The sequence below is a fragment of the Ornithorhynchus anatinus genome, chromosome 16 (assembly GCF_004115215.2).
Source record: "Ornithorhynchus anatinus isolate Pmale09 chromosome 16, mOrnAna1.pri.v4, whole genome shotgun sequence".
Taxonomy (NCBI): domain Eukaryota; kingdom Metazoa; phylum Chordata; class Mammalia; order Monotremata; family Ornithorhynchidae; genus Ornithorhynchus; species Ornithorhynchus anatinus.
The window spans coordinates 4959027-4975466 of record NC_041743.1 but is presented as its reverse complement, the minus strand read 5'-3'; the positions used below and the strand labels follow the sequence as shown (position 1 = coordinate 4975466).

At 44.1% G+C, this 16440-nt stretch overlaps 1 protein-coding gene across 1 annotated transcript; it reads right to left on the bottom strand.

The window, feature by feature from the left end:
* Window positions 1–336: 336 nt before the first annotated feature.
* Window positions 337–15959, bottom strand: LOC100084402 (flavin containing dimethylaniline monoxygenase 3). Its single transcript, XM_001514845.4, has 9 exons — window positions 15877–15959; window positions 14022–14165; window positions 9525–9713; window positions 9008–9170; window positions 7552–7694; window positions 5825–6024; window positions 4146–4501; window positions 2686–2758; window positions 337–1412 (listed from the first exon to the last, which is right to left on the bottom strand). Exons 2-9 carry the CDS (start codon window positions 14151–14153, stop codon window positions 1070–1072), a joined length of 1599 nt encoding a protein of 532 aa, XP_001514895.1. The 5' UTR covers window positions 14154–14165; window positions 15877–15959; the 3' UTR covers window positions 337–1069.
* Window positions 15960–16440: the final 481 nt, after the last annotated feature.

The window sequence follows — 16440 nt, the reverse complement described above, 5'->3', positions numbered from 1 at the left end:
CTAAGAGCTGAGGTAAATATAAAATAACTGAGTGGGACATAGTCCCTGTTCCACATAGGGCCTCAAAGTCTTATTCCCCATTTTACACATAACTGAGGTACAGAGAAGTTAAATGACTTGCCCATGACAGACAAGTGGTGGAACTGTCTCATAAGCATACACACACACACACGAAATAATTAATATACGCAGCAGGTCAGAAGACTTAACTAGTAGTCTACTAGAGAAAAAGCCTGTTGGATTGAGGATTTAGAGTGGCAGAGGATCTGCCAAAAAAAGTATTTCGTAACATCATACAATGCAAAATTGCTGAAGTAAACACACGTGACTCAGTCACATAAATCACATATTTAGTTTTCATCTGATAAAAAGACTTCTCCGGGAGGTGGAATTATAGGAAAGACAACAGGTTGAGAACTCCGAATAAATCTAGCCTGGGGGGATCTTACTGAGGAGAGGCAGTGTGGTCTTGTGGTGCTTTAAAGCACTGGCCTGGGAGTCAGAGGACATGGGTTCTAACCCCAGCTCTGCCATTTGTCTGCTGTGTAGTCTCCATCAAGTCACTTCACATCTCTGTTCCTCAATTACCTTATCTGTAAAATGGGGATTAAAGACAATTAATGGTCTGATTGCCTCTTTGAAGGAAAGTAGCATGTGTAGATATTTGAGCTCTTTTCTGTTAGTCAAACAAAAGGGCAACTCAAATTTTTGGGCTTCTTAGAAGGAAGAAAATGCTGACAGGGACAGAGGGTATGAACTGAAACCATTTGGAAGTTGGATTTTCTTTCCTGTTATACCTTTGAAAGTGGAATACAGGACCCTTTTCAGGCCTGATGCATCTGAGGATCTGAGACTTCTTCCCAAGGTCCTGATTATAGGATAGCCACAGCTGGTGTAAAATTGCTTGTTTTCACCGGATCACAGCTGATCTAGGACAGTCCTGCACGTGGGGAAGATGAAGATTGGGAAAGTAGGAAATGTTGAATTCTCCATGATTTTTATTAATGCGGTTCCTTCCCAAGGAATTGCTAGGCACCTTGTTTAAAACCACTAAAAGATTACTAAATCATCAGGTGAATACCAGCAAGGCCACAAGAACTAGAAGAGGTAGACAAAGGAGCCTGAGAATCTTTAAGAACGGGCGAGGCTTCTGAGGAGCACTGACAACTCGCGTGCACATGGGCTTCAGCGTCCGGTCCCACTGGGTCAGGATGGCATCTCGGGCTCCAGCCCACTTCCCTGGGCCGCTCAGGCGAAACTGATACGGGCTGCATGGCCCAAAATACACCTCAGTGGCCAGCTTGGGGTCGCTCAGGAACAGCTTGAGCATACTGGGCTTTGCTCCTATTAAAGAGGCAAGCTCATCCATGTAGACGATGTAATCCGTCTGTAGAGTCTGGCTCTGACCGTACCTTGAGGAAGAAAGGAGCACACTCCTGTGAATCACTAGGCGCTGAGTTGATTAGTCTCACCATCTTCACAGACCTTCTGAAATCACATCTCTAGGAGGCCTTCCCTGATTAACCTCTCATCGCCTCATCAGCGCTTAGTACAGTGTCCAGGGCTTAGTATAGTGCCTGGCACAAAATACCACTGTTACTATATCCCCTTCACTTCTGCACACACAAATACGCACAGAGGGCTTAAGTACTCATCTTTGAAGAGGCACAGAGAGCTTAAGTACGTAGCTTTGAACTCCATTGCTTCCTCCTACCTGAAAGCTGTTTAATGTCTGTCTTCCCCATTAGACTGGAGAAGAGAGCAGGATCCGTGTCTTTAAACTTGACTGTTCTTTTCCAAGAGATTAGTGCAGGGCTCTGCACACAGAGTCCCTCAGCAAATACCACTCTTTGATGGAGGGGAACCGTGGATCAGTTTCCCGAGTTAAGCAAACTCTCTGTATTCTGTGAGTGGCTCACGAGAACGAGAGGATGAGCGAAAGATGGTAACAGGCTGATAGAATGAAATGGGTAGAAGGGCAGGAGATACATTTTGAGAGAGAAACAGCATGGCCTAGTGGAAAGACCATGGGCTTGATCGGGGGGAGGGGTGGGCGGTGAATGGACCTGGGTTCTAATCCCAGCATGGCCACTTGTCTGCTGTTTGAACCTGGGTCAGTCACTTAACTTCTCTGGACCTCAGTTCTTTTATCTGCAAAATGGGGATTCAATACCCGTACTCCCGCCTATTCAAACTGTGAGTCCCAGGTGAGATCTGATTATCATGTATCTACTCTAGGGCTTAGTACTGTGCTTGGCACATAATAAGAACTTAGCAAATACTATCATTATTATTATCATCAAGAGAAGTAGTGCGGACTAGTAGAAAGAGACGGTGCCTAGGAGACAGAGGACTTGGGTCCCAATCCTGGCTCTGCTACTTGTCTGCTACGTGACCGTGGGGAAGTCAATTCACTTCCCAGTGTTTCGGCTTCCTCATCTGTAAAATGGGAATTCCATACCTGTTCTCCCTCTTGCTTAGACTGAGAGCCCCATCTGGGACAGGGACTGTGTTTGAACTGATCGTTTCAAATCCAACACAACACTGAGTGCTTAGCACAAAGTAAGCATTTAACACATACCACAGTGATCATTTCTAGAATAAATTGCAGGGAACCAGGCTTGTTGATGAGTAAAGGAGTTTCATTTGGGGACTGAAAGCACCTTTAGAAAGAGCCATTCCTACCATTTGAGTTTTTTCCCCATTTTCTCATCAATGTCATCCATCATGTCTTTCACAGAGGGTAAATGGCACAGTCCTAGAAAAGAAAATGAGAATGGTAAACTGCCATTTAACACATGGCGCTAAATGAACTGTGTTTCTCAGCTGATAAGGACTACATGGTAATGGGGTGATGAAACAGCCGAGTATGATTCTTGCCTCTGATCACAAAGGAGAAAGCACAATTTTAATCTTCGGTTTCAGTCACTGTAAAATTAGTCAGATTCCTTTTCCCCTCTGTTCATCTGTTTCCTGAGGAGGTTCACTAAGAGTCCTTCGTTAGTGGCTGGGAAAACAGTATTTTGTAACAACGCTATTAGAGTTCACTGGAATGAATGCTGCTGCAGACGTGATTATGATAATTTTCCCAGAAACCTTCCCTGAGGCACACCCTCTCCCTTCATCCAATTAGTGCTTCCCTATGGTAGGCAGCATGGCCTACTGGGACGTGCATAAGACCAGAAGCAGGAACCTGGGTTCTATCTCTGACATGCTGTGCTAACTGGGGCAAGTAACTTGACTTCTGTTCCTCAGTTTCCCCATCTGTAAAAGGGGGATAAACGATCTACATTCTCCCCTTCTTATATCATGATTTATTGCTAACCTTCTCACTGTACTTCAATCTCATCCATCTCACTGCTGACCTCTTGCCCACATCCTGCCTCTGGCCTAGAATGCCCCCTTTCCTCATATCAGATAATTGCTCTCTCCCATTTAAAATTCTTATTGAAGGCATTTCTCCTCCAAGAAGCCTTCCCTAACTAAATCCTCCTTTCTTCTCCTCTCCTCTTCTCCCACTCCATTCTGTATCATCCTGACTTTCTTCCTTCATAATAATAACAATAACAATAATGTTGGTATTTGTTAAGCACTTAATATGTGCAGAGTACTGTTCTAATCACTGGGGTAGATATGGAGTAATCAGGTTGTCCCACGTGAGGCTCACAGTTAATCCCCATTTTACAGATGAGGTAACTGGGGCACAGAGAAGTTAAGTGACTTGCCCACAGTCACACAGCTGACAAGTGGCAGAGTCAGGATTCGAACCCATGACCTCTGACTCCCAAACATGGGCTCTTTCCACTGAGCCACGCTGCTTGATTCATCCTTCCCTCCCAGCCCCACGGCCCGTACGTATATATATCTGTAATGTATTTATTGATTTATTTACATTAATGCCTGTGTCACCTTCTAGAGTGTGAGCTTGTTGTGGCCAGGGAATTTGTTCAAAATACTCCCAAGTGTTTAGTACAGTACTTTGAACACAGTAAGCACCCAATAAATACAATTGAATGAATGAATGAATTATCCCCATGTGGAACTGTGCCCAATCTGATACTCTTGTATATCTACCCCAATGCTGAGCACAGTTCTTGGCACATAGTAAGTGCTTAACAAATGCCATCATCATCACCACCACTTACCCTTTATTATTCTCACCGCCCAGCGGGCCTGCAGGTCCATGGTGGGGATAGCTGCTCCAAGAGACTGGACAAGGCCAATCACCACCAGGGTCGGCTGCTCGAGTGGAGGAGGAATGATGCCTTTATACAAGGTGACCTCATTGTTTCTGCTTCTGATGATGCTTCCATCAAGGAAGGGGTACGCGTAACTGTAGCCAGTTGCGAAGATGATAGAATCAATGTTCTCAAACACCGTCCCATCCTGAAACACGGCTGAGGTCTCTGTGAATTTCTTCACGTCGGGCTTGACCGTCACCTTGCCACAGATGATCCGGGCTGGAAGCTCATCGTTGAACACGGGCTCTTTCCGCAAAGTTCTGTCCGGGGAGAAAAGACAAAGATCCACCGGATTGTAATAATAATAATAATGATGGTAGTTGCTAAGCACTTACTGTGTGCTGTCCTACGTGCTGGGGGTGGGGAGACAAGGTAATCAGGTTGTCACACATGGGGCTCACAGTTTTAAGTCCCATTTTACAGATGAGATAACAGGCCCAGAGAAGTTAAGTAACTTGCCCAAGGGCACACAGCAGACAAGGGACAGAGCCGGGATTAGTACTTACGACCCCTGACTCCCAAGCCCGGGTTCTCTCCACTGAGCCGGGCTGCTTCTTTTAATTGTAGTTCCTTGAGGATAGGGATCCTTTCTACCAATTCTATTGTAATAGTAGTAATGACAATAACAATAATAATAATGATTGTAAAATGCTTACTTTGTGCCAAGCACTGAGGTAGATACAACATAAGCAGGTTCTACATGGGGCTCACAGTCTAAGGAGGAAGGAGGGAACTGAAGCCCAGAGAAACTAAGTGACTTGCCCAAGGTCACACAGCAGACAACTGGCAGAGTCAGAATTAGAACCTCTAACTCCCAGGCCAATGGTCTTTACGCTGCTTCTTTTCACAGTAAGCACTCAGTAAATCCCACTGATTTATTGATTGGCTGACTGATGTCTCCCCTTCAACAGACAAGCAGAAAAACATGTGGAAGTAACGTGATTTGAATTGGAATTTGCAGTCAATCAGAAATGCTCATTGGTTATCAGTCCTGAATAATAATAATAATAGAAATAATAATAATAATTGGAGCATTTATTAAGCTCTTACTATGTGCCAAGCACTTGGGGTAGATACAAGCTCATCAGGTTGGACACAGTCCCCATCCCCCATGGGGCTCACAGTCTTAATCCCCACTTTGCAGATGAGGTACCTGAGGCAAAGAGATGCTAAATGACTTTCCCAAGGTCACACAGCAGACAAGTGGCAGAGCCAGGATTAGAACTCAGATCCTTGAGACTCCCAGGCCTGTGCTCTATCCATTATGAGGCTCATTTAGTAAAATCAGATTCCAAATGGCAAATGTTTCTTAGACTTATGCTGTTCTAGCACATCAGCTGAGCATAGCGCATGGTGGATTTTTCTCCCAGAATCATCCTATTACTCCAGAAATGTTCCTGTTAATTTCTGTTTTAAAGCACAGTTCTCCAACTAGGAGCAAAAGGACGGGGGCAATGTTTAGTGTTCTTATTCCCTAAAGAATGAGAATTAAGGATTTTTCTCTACTGTTTTTTAGCTCTCATAATCTTCGAAAGGTTTGCAGTAAAATTCAAAAGTATGTAAGGGCCTAGAATACACTGTACCCGTCTAAAGGCATCAAGCCGTAGTTCTCGTGTTTAAATCGGGTATTCATCTGCTTTACGTAGAGCCAGTTGGAGATGGACTTTGGGAGGTTGTTTCGGAGAAAGTTTTTAAAACGCGTTATATACACCATGTCCCAAGGGTAGCCGTCATCCCAAACACGACTCATCACCCATGAGCCACTTCTGGAACTGATGATGACCTATAAAGTAGAAAGGGTACAGAATTGAGCTGTTAGATAAAATGGCAGTAAACACTGACTCTGTCTGAAACTTTCCTCATCTTCACTTTTAAAAAAGAACAAGATTACATCCAAATAATGACAACAGATTAGAAAACTTCCCCAGTGAACTTGGGCAGAGAAACTCCCGTGTATTAGATTTTAAAGCTCCCACTGAGGTCTTGGACTGATTCATTCATTCAATCTTATTTATTGAGCATTTACTGTGTGCAGAACACTGTACTAAGCTCTTGGAAAGTACAATTCAGCAATAAAGAGAGACTATCCCTGCCCACAACAGGCTTACAGTCTGGAAGAGGGGAGACAGGCATCAAAACAAGTAAACAGGCATCAACTGTGACCCTTCTTGACTGTGAGCCCTTTGTTGGGTAGTCGCTGTCCCTGTTGCCGAACTGTACTGTCTAAGCACTTAGTACAGAGCTCTGCACACGGTAAGCGCTCAATAAATACAATTGAATGAACAAATGAATAGAAACAAATAGAATTATAGACAAATACACATCAAAACAAGTAAATAGGCATTAATATAAATAGAATTGTAGATATGTACATATATGTACAAGTGCTGTGGGGCAGGGAGGGGGGTAGAGCAAAGGGAGCGAGTCAGGGCGACAGGGAGGGGGAGCTGAGGAAAAGGGGGGCTTAGTCTGGGAAGGTCTCTTGGAGGAGGTGAGCTTTCAGTAGGACTTTGAAGGGGGGAAGTGTGGTTGTTTGAGCTGAACCAAATTGTTTGGGTGTTTCTCACTAATGCAAATAAATAGGTGCATTTCCTTGAACAACACTACTAAATTGTTAAGTTAGTATGGACCTGACCGAATAGTCACTCAAGCTAACCTTGAAGGAATAATCACGATCCAGAATCAGATCGATGTATGGAGTCTCTCAGCCAAAGGACATTAGGGGTGATTAACCCCTTGCTGGGTATATCCTTCTTGACCTGACTTGAAAACAATCGAGATGATCGTTCCATCTTAACTTTTAACTTTTTTTTTAAAACTTTTCTGCACCTCAGTTACCTCATCTGAAAAATGTGGATCAAAACTATGAGCCCCATATGAGACATGGACTGTATCCAACCTGATTAACCTGCATTTACGCAGGGCTAAATTCAGTGCCTGACACATAGTAAGCACTTGAGAAATACCATAATAAAAAGAAAAAGCCAAGTTTTAAGATACCCTTTACTCGAGTGATGAATAACTTTGTAGAAAATTCTCTCTGTATTATTCACTGCATTTTTAGGGGGAAACTCATCTAGATAAGGTTCTATAATTCATTCATTCAATAATATTTATTGAGCGCTTACTATGTGCAGAGCACTGGACTAAGCGCTTGGAATGTATAAATCGGTAACAGATAGAGACAGTCCTTGCCCTTCGACAGGTTTACAGTCTAATCTCATATGGTAAAGACTAACCCTTCCCAGTCATTTGACCGTTTTTGTTTTGTTTCATGCTAACAGCTAAAAAGCACCGTGAAACATCTTACCTGTGCAGCTTTGTGACTGAGCTCAGTTGCAATATCACAACCAGAATTCCCCAGGCCAATCACAAGGACTCTCTTTCCCTCAAATGCATCGGGCCCCTTATAATCCCGGCTGTGGAAGTAGCTGCCTTTGAAGTCTTTTAGTCCTGAACAGAAAGGGAGGGTAAGTCAGTTCACTTGCTGAATGAAACAGGGAGATTCACTCCTTGTAATTAGTTTAAATCCTTCATCTGAAAGAGTGACATTGGATGAGACACACCCACTGGCAAGAATTGGGTTTTCAGCCAAGTTTTGGGTCATTTCATCTGACAGGCAATTACTGCCAGTTCCAGATGGAAACCAAAAACCCAGCTGGATCATCTGTCGGATGAATCTTCTCTGGGAAAACATTTTCCGTAATTGGGATTTGGGCTTCATTCGGCCCTGAAAGGAAAATGAACTGACTCAGTTGTGTCAGAACTCAATCTTTTTCATTGCTTTGTTGAAAATATGTTTAATAATGGGCCACACATAAAATAACTGAACATTTCAACACACCCTTGATGAATTTTTCCTCAGGACATCACTGTCTTGGCATCCCTTCACTTTGTAACATGAGGAATTTTAAGGCTTCCTTGGAAGCTGTATGGCCCTAGTGTATGAGTTTGCTGTGGGCAGGGAATGCAACTGATGTTATAGTGTACTCTCCCAAGCTCTTGGCACAGAGCTTTACACACAGTAAGTTCTTGATATAATAATTATGATAATAATAATAGTAATGGAAAGATCATGGGGCTGGGAGTCAGAGGACCTGCGTTCTAATCCCAGCTCTGTCACCTGTCTGCTGTGTGATCCTGGGAAAGTCACTTAACTTCTCTGTGCCTCAATTATCTCATCTGTAAAATGGGGATTAAAACTGTGAGCCCCATGTAGAACAGAGATGGTGCCCAATTTGATTGTCTTATATTTACCCCAGTTCTTAGTACAGTGTCTGGAACATAGTAAATCCTTATCAAATTCTATTTTTTTTCCTTTTTTTTTCCTTGAACGACTTCCTCCGGCTCACAGTTTGATAGACACTCCTTCTCCAGAGGGCTACTTTTTAAGAGGTTCCCTTAAAGTTAGCTTACCTGTGAGCCATCAAGGAACTCCACGACTTTGGGTGTACACTCATTCAAAACCCTTTCTGTTAAGGGCATCTTTATTGACAAAAGATACTAAGACTGCTATTTTTGAAGTGGAAAAAGACAATTGAAGATGATTTTCTCCTTGTTTCCAACTGTCCATACATGTTGAATATTTTAAAATAAACCAACTGTGTTTTAACTTTGACTTAGAGATTTAGTGTCTTAACATAATTATTCCTTTGCTACATCAAAGTAAAATCTGCTTTTAGATCCAAAGATTTTAGATTTCCATTTGCAAACCCAACAGGATACCAGGAGTGACACCTTTGTCCTTTTCCAAGAACTATACTTACCAGGAAAAGAATCAACTGGTAGATTGGGATAAACGTGATGTCCAGAACAAATCATCACAGCATCGAATACGGCTGTTTCATGTTTCCCATCCTTTTCCGTGATTACATCCCATTGTCCGGTGGTAGAGAAATCAGGGCGTTTTTTGATGCTGTGGACAAACGTCTCAAAGGAGAAGCAGAGAAAATAGTCTGTGAACTGAAAGCTCGGTGGGTGAGTTAACTATTCTCTGAATTTCCCTTGAATTGGAAAAATGGTCAGAAAATGTTATAGAGAGAGGAGATAAAGCCCAATATTCCATATGGCATTAATCGTGTATTATGAGCCCTCATTACCTAATGTTCTACCAAAATAAAACCTTGTGTTGAGTAAGTACAAGACACTGAAATTGTTTAGCGATGTAGAATGGATTTCAGCTGCATTGGAGTGACACTTCTTGTGGCGGGGGGGGAGGGCGGGGGAAGCAATTCTTGGCATAAAACACACGTTGATTTGGTCAGGGTATTTGGGGCTCCTTACCTTAAACTGTATGTATTTGAAAAGATCCTTTTCCTGGGCAAACAGGACAATGTACTCCTGGAGTTTGCTGTTGTGCATAAAAACGGGGAAGTGGTCTGGATAAGGAAAGTCGGGGAAACACATCATTTCTTTGGAGGAGTTGGTGAACACGGACCGGTAAATGCTGGCCCGGCCTTCTTCTGCATGTTCCTGGGAAAGAGACAGAGCACAGATCCTAGACCCAAGAATAGGGAGAGTCATTCTACTGACCAGGGAGAGATCTAGGCAGCCATGATGCTTACCTATTGGCTCAGTTTGAATTTCAATCAAATCAATCAATCGTACTTATTGAGTACTTACTATGTGCAGATATCTGTAGTAAACACTTGGGTGATAGACAGGCTCCCTGCCCACAGGGAGAACAGTGTGGTCTAGTGGATAGAACATGGGCCTGGAAATCAGAAAGACGTACAGTGCCCAAGTGCTTAATACAGTGCTTTGCACACAGAAAGTGTTCAATAAATATGACTGAATGAATGAACGTGCGTTCTAATCCCAGCTCCGCCTCTTGTCTGCTGTATAACACTGGGCCAGTCACTTAACTTCTCTGTGCCTCAGTTGCCTTATCTGTAAAATAGGGATTAAGACTGTGGGCTCTATGTGGAACATAGACTGTGTCCAACCTGATTAAAACATAGACTGTGTCCAACCTGATTACCTTGTATCTACCCCAGGGCTCATTCATTCATTCAGTCATATTTATTGAGTGCTGACTGTCTGCAGAGCACTGTGCCAAGCACTTGGAAGAGTACAATATTACAATAAACAGACATATTCCCTGCCCACAGTGAGGTTATAATCTAGAGGGGGAGGCAGACATTAATAAAAATAATTATATTTGCTTAGAATAGTGCCAGGAACTATGGCATTAACAAATACCATAAAAAAAATTCCCAGAGGAATTTATAGCCTAGAGGGGATCTACATACAATGGGGGGCTTTCGCTCTCAGTGCCCCCAACCTTGGTAGGTTCTTCATCTTGGGAACATCCTAATCTGGGGTTAACTCTTTCCCCACCCCCTCCCCATCGTGTGATGATGGGATCACCAGACACAAACCCGGTGCCATGAAGGCCTCAGCAGGGGAATTTGATTAATGGGGGATTAACTATCTGTTCTCTCTCCCTCTTAGTCTCTGTCCCATATGGAGTTCACAGTCTGTGTCTGATCTGATTGTCACATGCTTACTAAGCCCTAGAGTAGATACAATACAAACACCACGCACTATATTTCATCTCTGGAAATAGGGATGGACAGGCCTGAGACTGAGCGGAAGCCTGATTTATGCACATTCATGGAGTGAGTTAATAAGATCCAGGAAGATCAAGGGTGCATTGCTGGGTGTGGAGGTGGGGCGGAAAGTAGTTTAGAACTTGGGGAGAAAGCAGGAGAGGAAGAGGAAGACTATTGAGCCCCAAACATTTATGGATCCTGTCCTAGCAACATTGGTCTGGCATGCTCAGAAATGCGTTAGGCTGGAAAGGCTCAAAGGTAGGTGACAATGACATGGCCAAGGAACCATCTGTAGGAACCATCTCTATGACAACCTTCAGGGATGCCAGAATGACACTAACAAATTTTTAACTACAAAATGGACCCAAGCGAACCTGTAATTTCAAATTCAAGTCATGACAGATCAAGGGCAGAGATGAGGTGAGAAGTCACCACTACCTCATCCTCCTTTAGCTACTGTAATCCTGTAATTGCAGGCATGTTACAAGGATTTCCTGTCAGACACAAATCAAGATATTAGGAGACCAGATGTGTGGGCTTTGGTTTTCATTTTCTAAGATTTCCATTATGAATTGAAATAGGAGTCACTAAAGTACAACTCGGATGTATCCACTTGACTATGACATTTTTAAAAATGGAGAATCCTGTAGAAGTGTGCAAGTCCTGTCTCCTGACTTGTTTGAAGTTGCAAATACATTTCAAAAATAATGTTGGTATTTGTTAAGCGCTTACTATGTGCAGAGCACTGTTCTAAACGCTGGGGTGGATACAGGGTAATCAGGTTGTCCCACATGAGGCTCACAGTTAGTCCCCATTTTACAAATGAGGTAACTGAGGCACAGAGAAGTGAAGTGACTTGCCCATAGTCACACAGCTGACAAGTGGCAGAGCTGGGATTCAAACCCATGACCTCTGACTCCCAAGCCCGGGCTATTTCCACCGAGCCACGCTGCTTCTTGTACTCTCTGTGTCCAAATAGCTGTTCTTAAAACACATCAGAGTATACGATCATAGAAGATTGATTGATTGATTTGAAGATAAACTCTTAGCCTTGGTGGGTGTGAGGATGAGGAGTCTGGTTGGCAAAGCAACAGGCAATCAGAAATGATATTGCGGACCAACCAGTGAATGATGCCATAGAGACCTCCACTGGGACACAACATATACCCCACCAGCGCTGTGGGGCTGTGAAGTGCGGAGTGGCAGAAAGCATGGTTGGCAGGCACAGGCCAACATCAAATGGCAGAAGACATCCCAGCATGCAACGGAGATGATGTCAGACTTTTGGGGAGGATGGTACCAGTGCTGGGAGACTGGGTGGGCTGAGGTGAATGATACTGCAGCCTCTGTAATTTTTCATTGTTTTCTTTAGGATATACACTTCGCGGGACCAGTCTACTACCTGGGGGAGAGGCGAGAGTCTTTAATGCACAGTTACATGGAGGGAAGGGATTGCTGAAAGGAATTTAGCTACTCTTGGGCAGCTCCATTTTCCCTGGCGAATAGCTGGTCAGTGATTTTGCTGAAACATAATGGTTGGATTTGGCAATAAAAAGAATCGGTCAATTAATGTTGAGAAACAAGTATTAATCCTATAACAACAATAATAACCATCTTCCTCGCTGACAAAATCATAGAGACTCTCCCAACCCGGCCGGTCCTGAGTGAAAATTTCTGAACTTTACGAGTGGCGTACAGCAAAGATGAGTATAATCAATAATATTTATAGAGCTCCTGTTGAGGGCAAAGAACTGTACTAAGTGCTTGGGAGAGCTGAAGTGAGACCCTCATTGCTTGACGTTGAGGAGGTTACACTCTAATGGACTACAGGTTCAGAAAACCTCTTGCTCTGTGACCAGTCACACGTGCATTGAAACTAGCTAAAGATAATTCTAACCTGCCCTACTTCCCTGGGGTCTCTCTGAGCTGGAACAAATCTGGTCTCTGTACGCAAAGTAGGACAAGGGGTGGGATAATCAGGGAGTGGGGCTTTACAGGGCAGGTTCCTGGTCCAAGAATGTATAGAGGGGGAGAACACGAAGGTTGGAAAAGGAAACAAAGGCAGAATCAGCAAGAGGGACACAGAAAGTGAGGTTTTGGGGATGGCGGAGAAGAGGACAGGCTTCGAAGAACCAACAGACCAGAAAGTCACCTTTTCGGGCTGTTTAGCCCTGACTGAAAACTCTCTGAGACCTGGAAGGAACAAGATTGGGAATCCAGGTCAGATGGCTGTGAGGGGTATTCGGTTCATTTATGAACATGTGAAATAAAACGGATCACAGTGGGAGGCTCCATATTTAAATTTCTGTTTCCCAAAGTGATGTCACTATCCTTCGTTTCTTCTCTTTTATGCCACTTTTTCTCTCTAACGGAACATTCCATCCAATCCCCTAAGGACTCCGTTTTATTGACCAGTCTCTAGGCAGCTTTTAAAGTGAAGGCCCAATTTTACAAATACAATGAGACAAATCAGACGTGATTTTCTGGGGCTACTTTTGGAGTCGGGCAGTGACTTTTGGCTAAAATTCACACTCTCAGCCGGCTAACAGCCTGCATTCATTTAGGTTTGGCAAATCTACAATTGGACTATTTACTCAAAAGGGGTGAGCTGAGGGGTGAACCTGTCCAAAATCCACTGTGCACCCAACCCAGAGAACACATCCCATGATCTATATCAGGGCCAGCAAAGAGAAATTTTTCCCCCGACACTGATGAAGAGGGTTTCTCTCCCTACCGTGCTTCTATAGGGCACTTGGAGACGAGAGAGCTCCAGGTGAACTGAGGTTGCTTTCACTGAAACAGTCACTTTCTCTTGGCAACGCTGCCAGACTGGAGAATGCTAGCATGGGGAATAGGAGGTGGGAAGGAAGGCAACTCAATATAATTGCTCTGCACACTGCAGAGTATAAGCTCCTTGTGGCCGGAATTCTATCCACTGACTCTATTGTGCTGTGCTCTTCCACACACTGGTACAGTATTCTGCACAAAGTACTCAATAAATACCAGTGATTAACTGGATGACTGACAATCAGCTCTCTATAAATACCACCGATTAACTGATTGGGCCTGTCTTCAAATGTGCAACATTCCTGACGTGACCCCAATCGTCTCGGTTGGACATCGCTACGTTGTGGCCACATTGATTCGAAAAGGTTAGGGCGGCGGCATCACACGGGTTTATGGCCAACACCTCTCCCTTTTCTCCCCGCAACGAATTCTCACTCACCGAGAACTGCCACAGTCCACCGACATGATGACTCCTCTCGAAGCACGTGGGCTCCAGCCCCTCTTCCACACAGCTCCGAATGGAGGCCAGACCGCTCACCCCAGCTCCAACGATTGCCACTCGCTTCACCATGGCTTCCGCTTCCTGTGGGCGGGTGTGGAGGGGAAGGACACAGACCCAAGCAGATTCACTGTAGCCATAGCAACCTTACAGGTAGAGCTTTTTGAATTACATTTTTAAACAAATAGAGGCTTGCTCTTTGGTCACCTGAATTTCTGCCAAAGACCTGTCAGCATTTGCTTGAGTTTTGCCTAAATCATTTTCCATCTCAGGCTTTTCTTCACTTTTTCTTACCTGAATTATTCAAGGGTGAAGGATCCTGATGGGAGATTTATCCAACCCCCTTTTCCTCCCTCCTCCTTCTTTTTTCTCCTCCCTTCTCCCTCCATTCTACTTCTTCCTCCTCTCTTCTCCTCCCCACCCTGCTCCACCTCATCACACTACCATTTTGGCTCTTTCACCCCTCCCAATAAAAAAAATATAAAAAAAGTCACACACCCTATTACTTAAACACTAACTCAAGTATTTATCCTTTTTTCTTCCTCCTCCTATCCACAAATTCTTTTAGTGTCTGCCTTTCTGGCTAGATTCTGAACTTGAGCACAGGGATCGTGCATACTAATTCTGTTGCATTCTCCCTATTGCTTAGCGCAACGCTGAGCACCTAGTAAGCACTCAATAAATATCATTATTACTGTTATGATTTCCCCACTCATTCGAACCTTCCTCAAGGATTGGGCAGGGAAATAAAATGTGAGGTCATTCGAGCGGCTCAGTTCTGCTCTTTGCAAGCCGATTACTGAGATGCCTAGTAGGGAAGTTGTGGCTCAGTCAATCTATATTTGTTGAGTTCTGTGTGCGGAGCACTAAACTAAACACTTGGGAGAATACAATATAGTAGAGTTGGTAATTGTGATCCTGGCCCACGAGGAGCTAAATTCTACAGGGATAGATGAGGCGTGGGGCTTAACTGGGGGTGTCGGATGAGATCCTGTCAGTTTCAAAAAAAAGTCCTGGAATATTTGTCCTCCAGGCTTGAGCCTGCCTCTGAGGCTAGGGATAGAGGTTGCCAGATTCCTCAATGATGTTGTTCCCAGAAAGGAGCTGAAGGCTCTCAGTAGCAGGTGAAGGAGGATGGCCTAGGTGTTAGAGCACATGCCTGGGAGACAGAGGATCTGGGTTCTAATCCCTGGCTCTGCCACTTGTCTGCTATGTGGCCTTGGGCAAGTCACAACTTCTCTGTGCCTCAGTTACCTCATCTGGAAAATGGAGATTAAGACAGTGAGTCCCTTGTGGGACAGGGACTACGACCCACCTGATCAACTTGTATAATAATGTTGGTATTTGTTAAATGCTTAGTATGTGCAGAGCACTGTTCTAAGTGCTAGGGTAGATACAGGGTAATCAGGTTGTCCCACATGAGTCTCAGTTAATCCCCATTTTACAGATGAGGTAACTGAGGCACAGATAAGTTAAGTGACTTGCCCACAGTCACACAGCTGACAAGTGGCAGAGCTGGGATTCGAACCCATGACCTCTGACTCCCAAGCCCAGCCTCTTTTCCACTGAGCCACACTTGTATCTATTCCAGAGCTTAGTGTCTGACACACAGTAAGAGTTGAGTACTGCTCTACACACAGAACTTGTCTGTTAAGTGCCTACCACGTACTAAGCACTCTACTAAACACTCTCCTCCCCTCCATTGCCCTATCACCATCTTTGTTCCCCTCCCCCAGCACTCCAGTGTCCACCTCCATTCCCCTCATAAATAATGCTAATTATGTCCTTTAATTACCTTCTTTTGGCCTCACTTCTTCTGGATAGAGTTCTGTCTTCTGCTAGTTCGCAGGGTTTTGTGAAAGTGTATGTGTTACACAATCTCTACAAGTAGAGGATTTGATTAGAGATGGGGAGGAGCTTCTCTTAAAGGGAAAACCTCTTTAGCTTGGGTTTTTTGGAGACATGTAGTGGCTAGGATTTGGAAATGACCTATTCTCTGCCCACAAGGAGCTCTTACTCTAATGGGGAGATGAATATAAAAATATTTGTTGCTTAGCAAAACCTGATTTCTAGTCTGGACTCTGGCTGCCTGGGTTGACCTGGTCCCAGAAAGACAAGGGTTTTGTTTTCCTGCCTCTTCCTCCTCCTCCACCCCATCCTGGACCTGCCTCCTTCTTGCCATATTCACCTGAGGAAAAGGATCACTTCTGATTTTGGTCCACAAAAGGACCTGGTTCCTACTTTGGACTCTGCCACTCTCTTTTTTGCCCTGACTCATGTGTTCCCCTTAGATTATGAACCTCATGTGGGACAGGAACAGTCTGACTTGATTATCTTGTATCTACTGCAGTGTAGCTGG

Excerpts from the sequence above, each read along its gene's own strand:
- LOC100084402 (XM_001514845.4), bottom strand. The coding sequence starts at position 14,153 with ATGGTGAAGCGAGTGGCAATCGTTGGAGCTGGGGTGAGCGGTCTGGCC. Across the intron at positions 9,171-9,524 it reads TCAAATACATACAGTTTAAG|ACGTTTGTCCACAGCATCAA; the intron begins GTAAGGAGCCCC and ends TTCTCCTTTGAG. Across the intron at positions 7,695-9,007 it reads ACCAGTTGATTCTTTTCCTG|GACTAAAAGACTTCAAAGGC; the intron begins GTAAGTATAGTT and ends CTTTCTGTTCAG.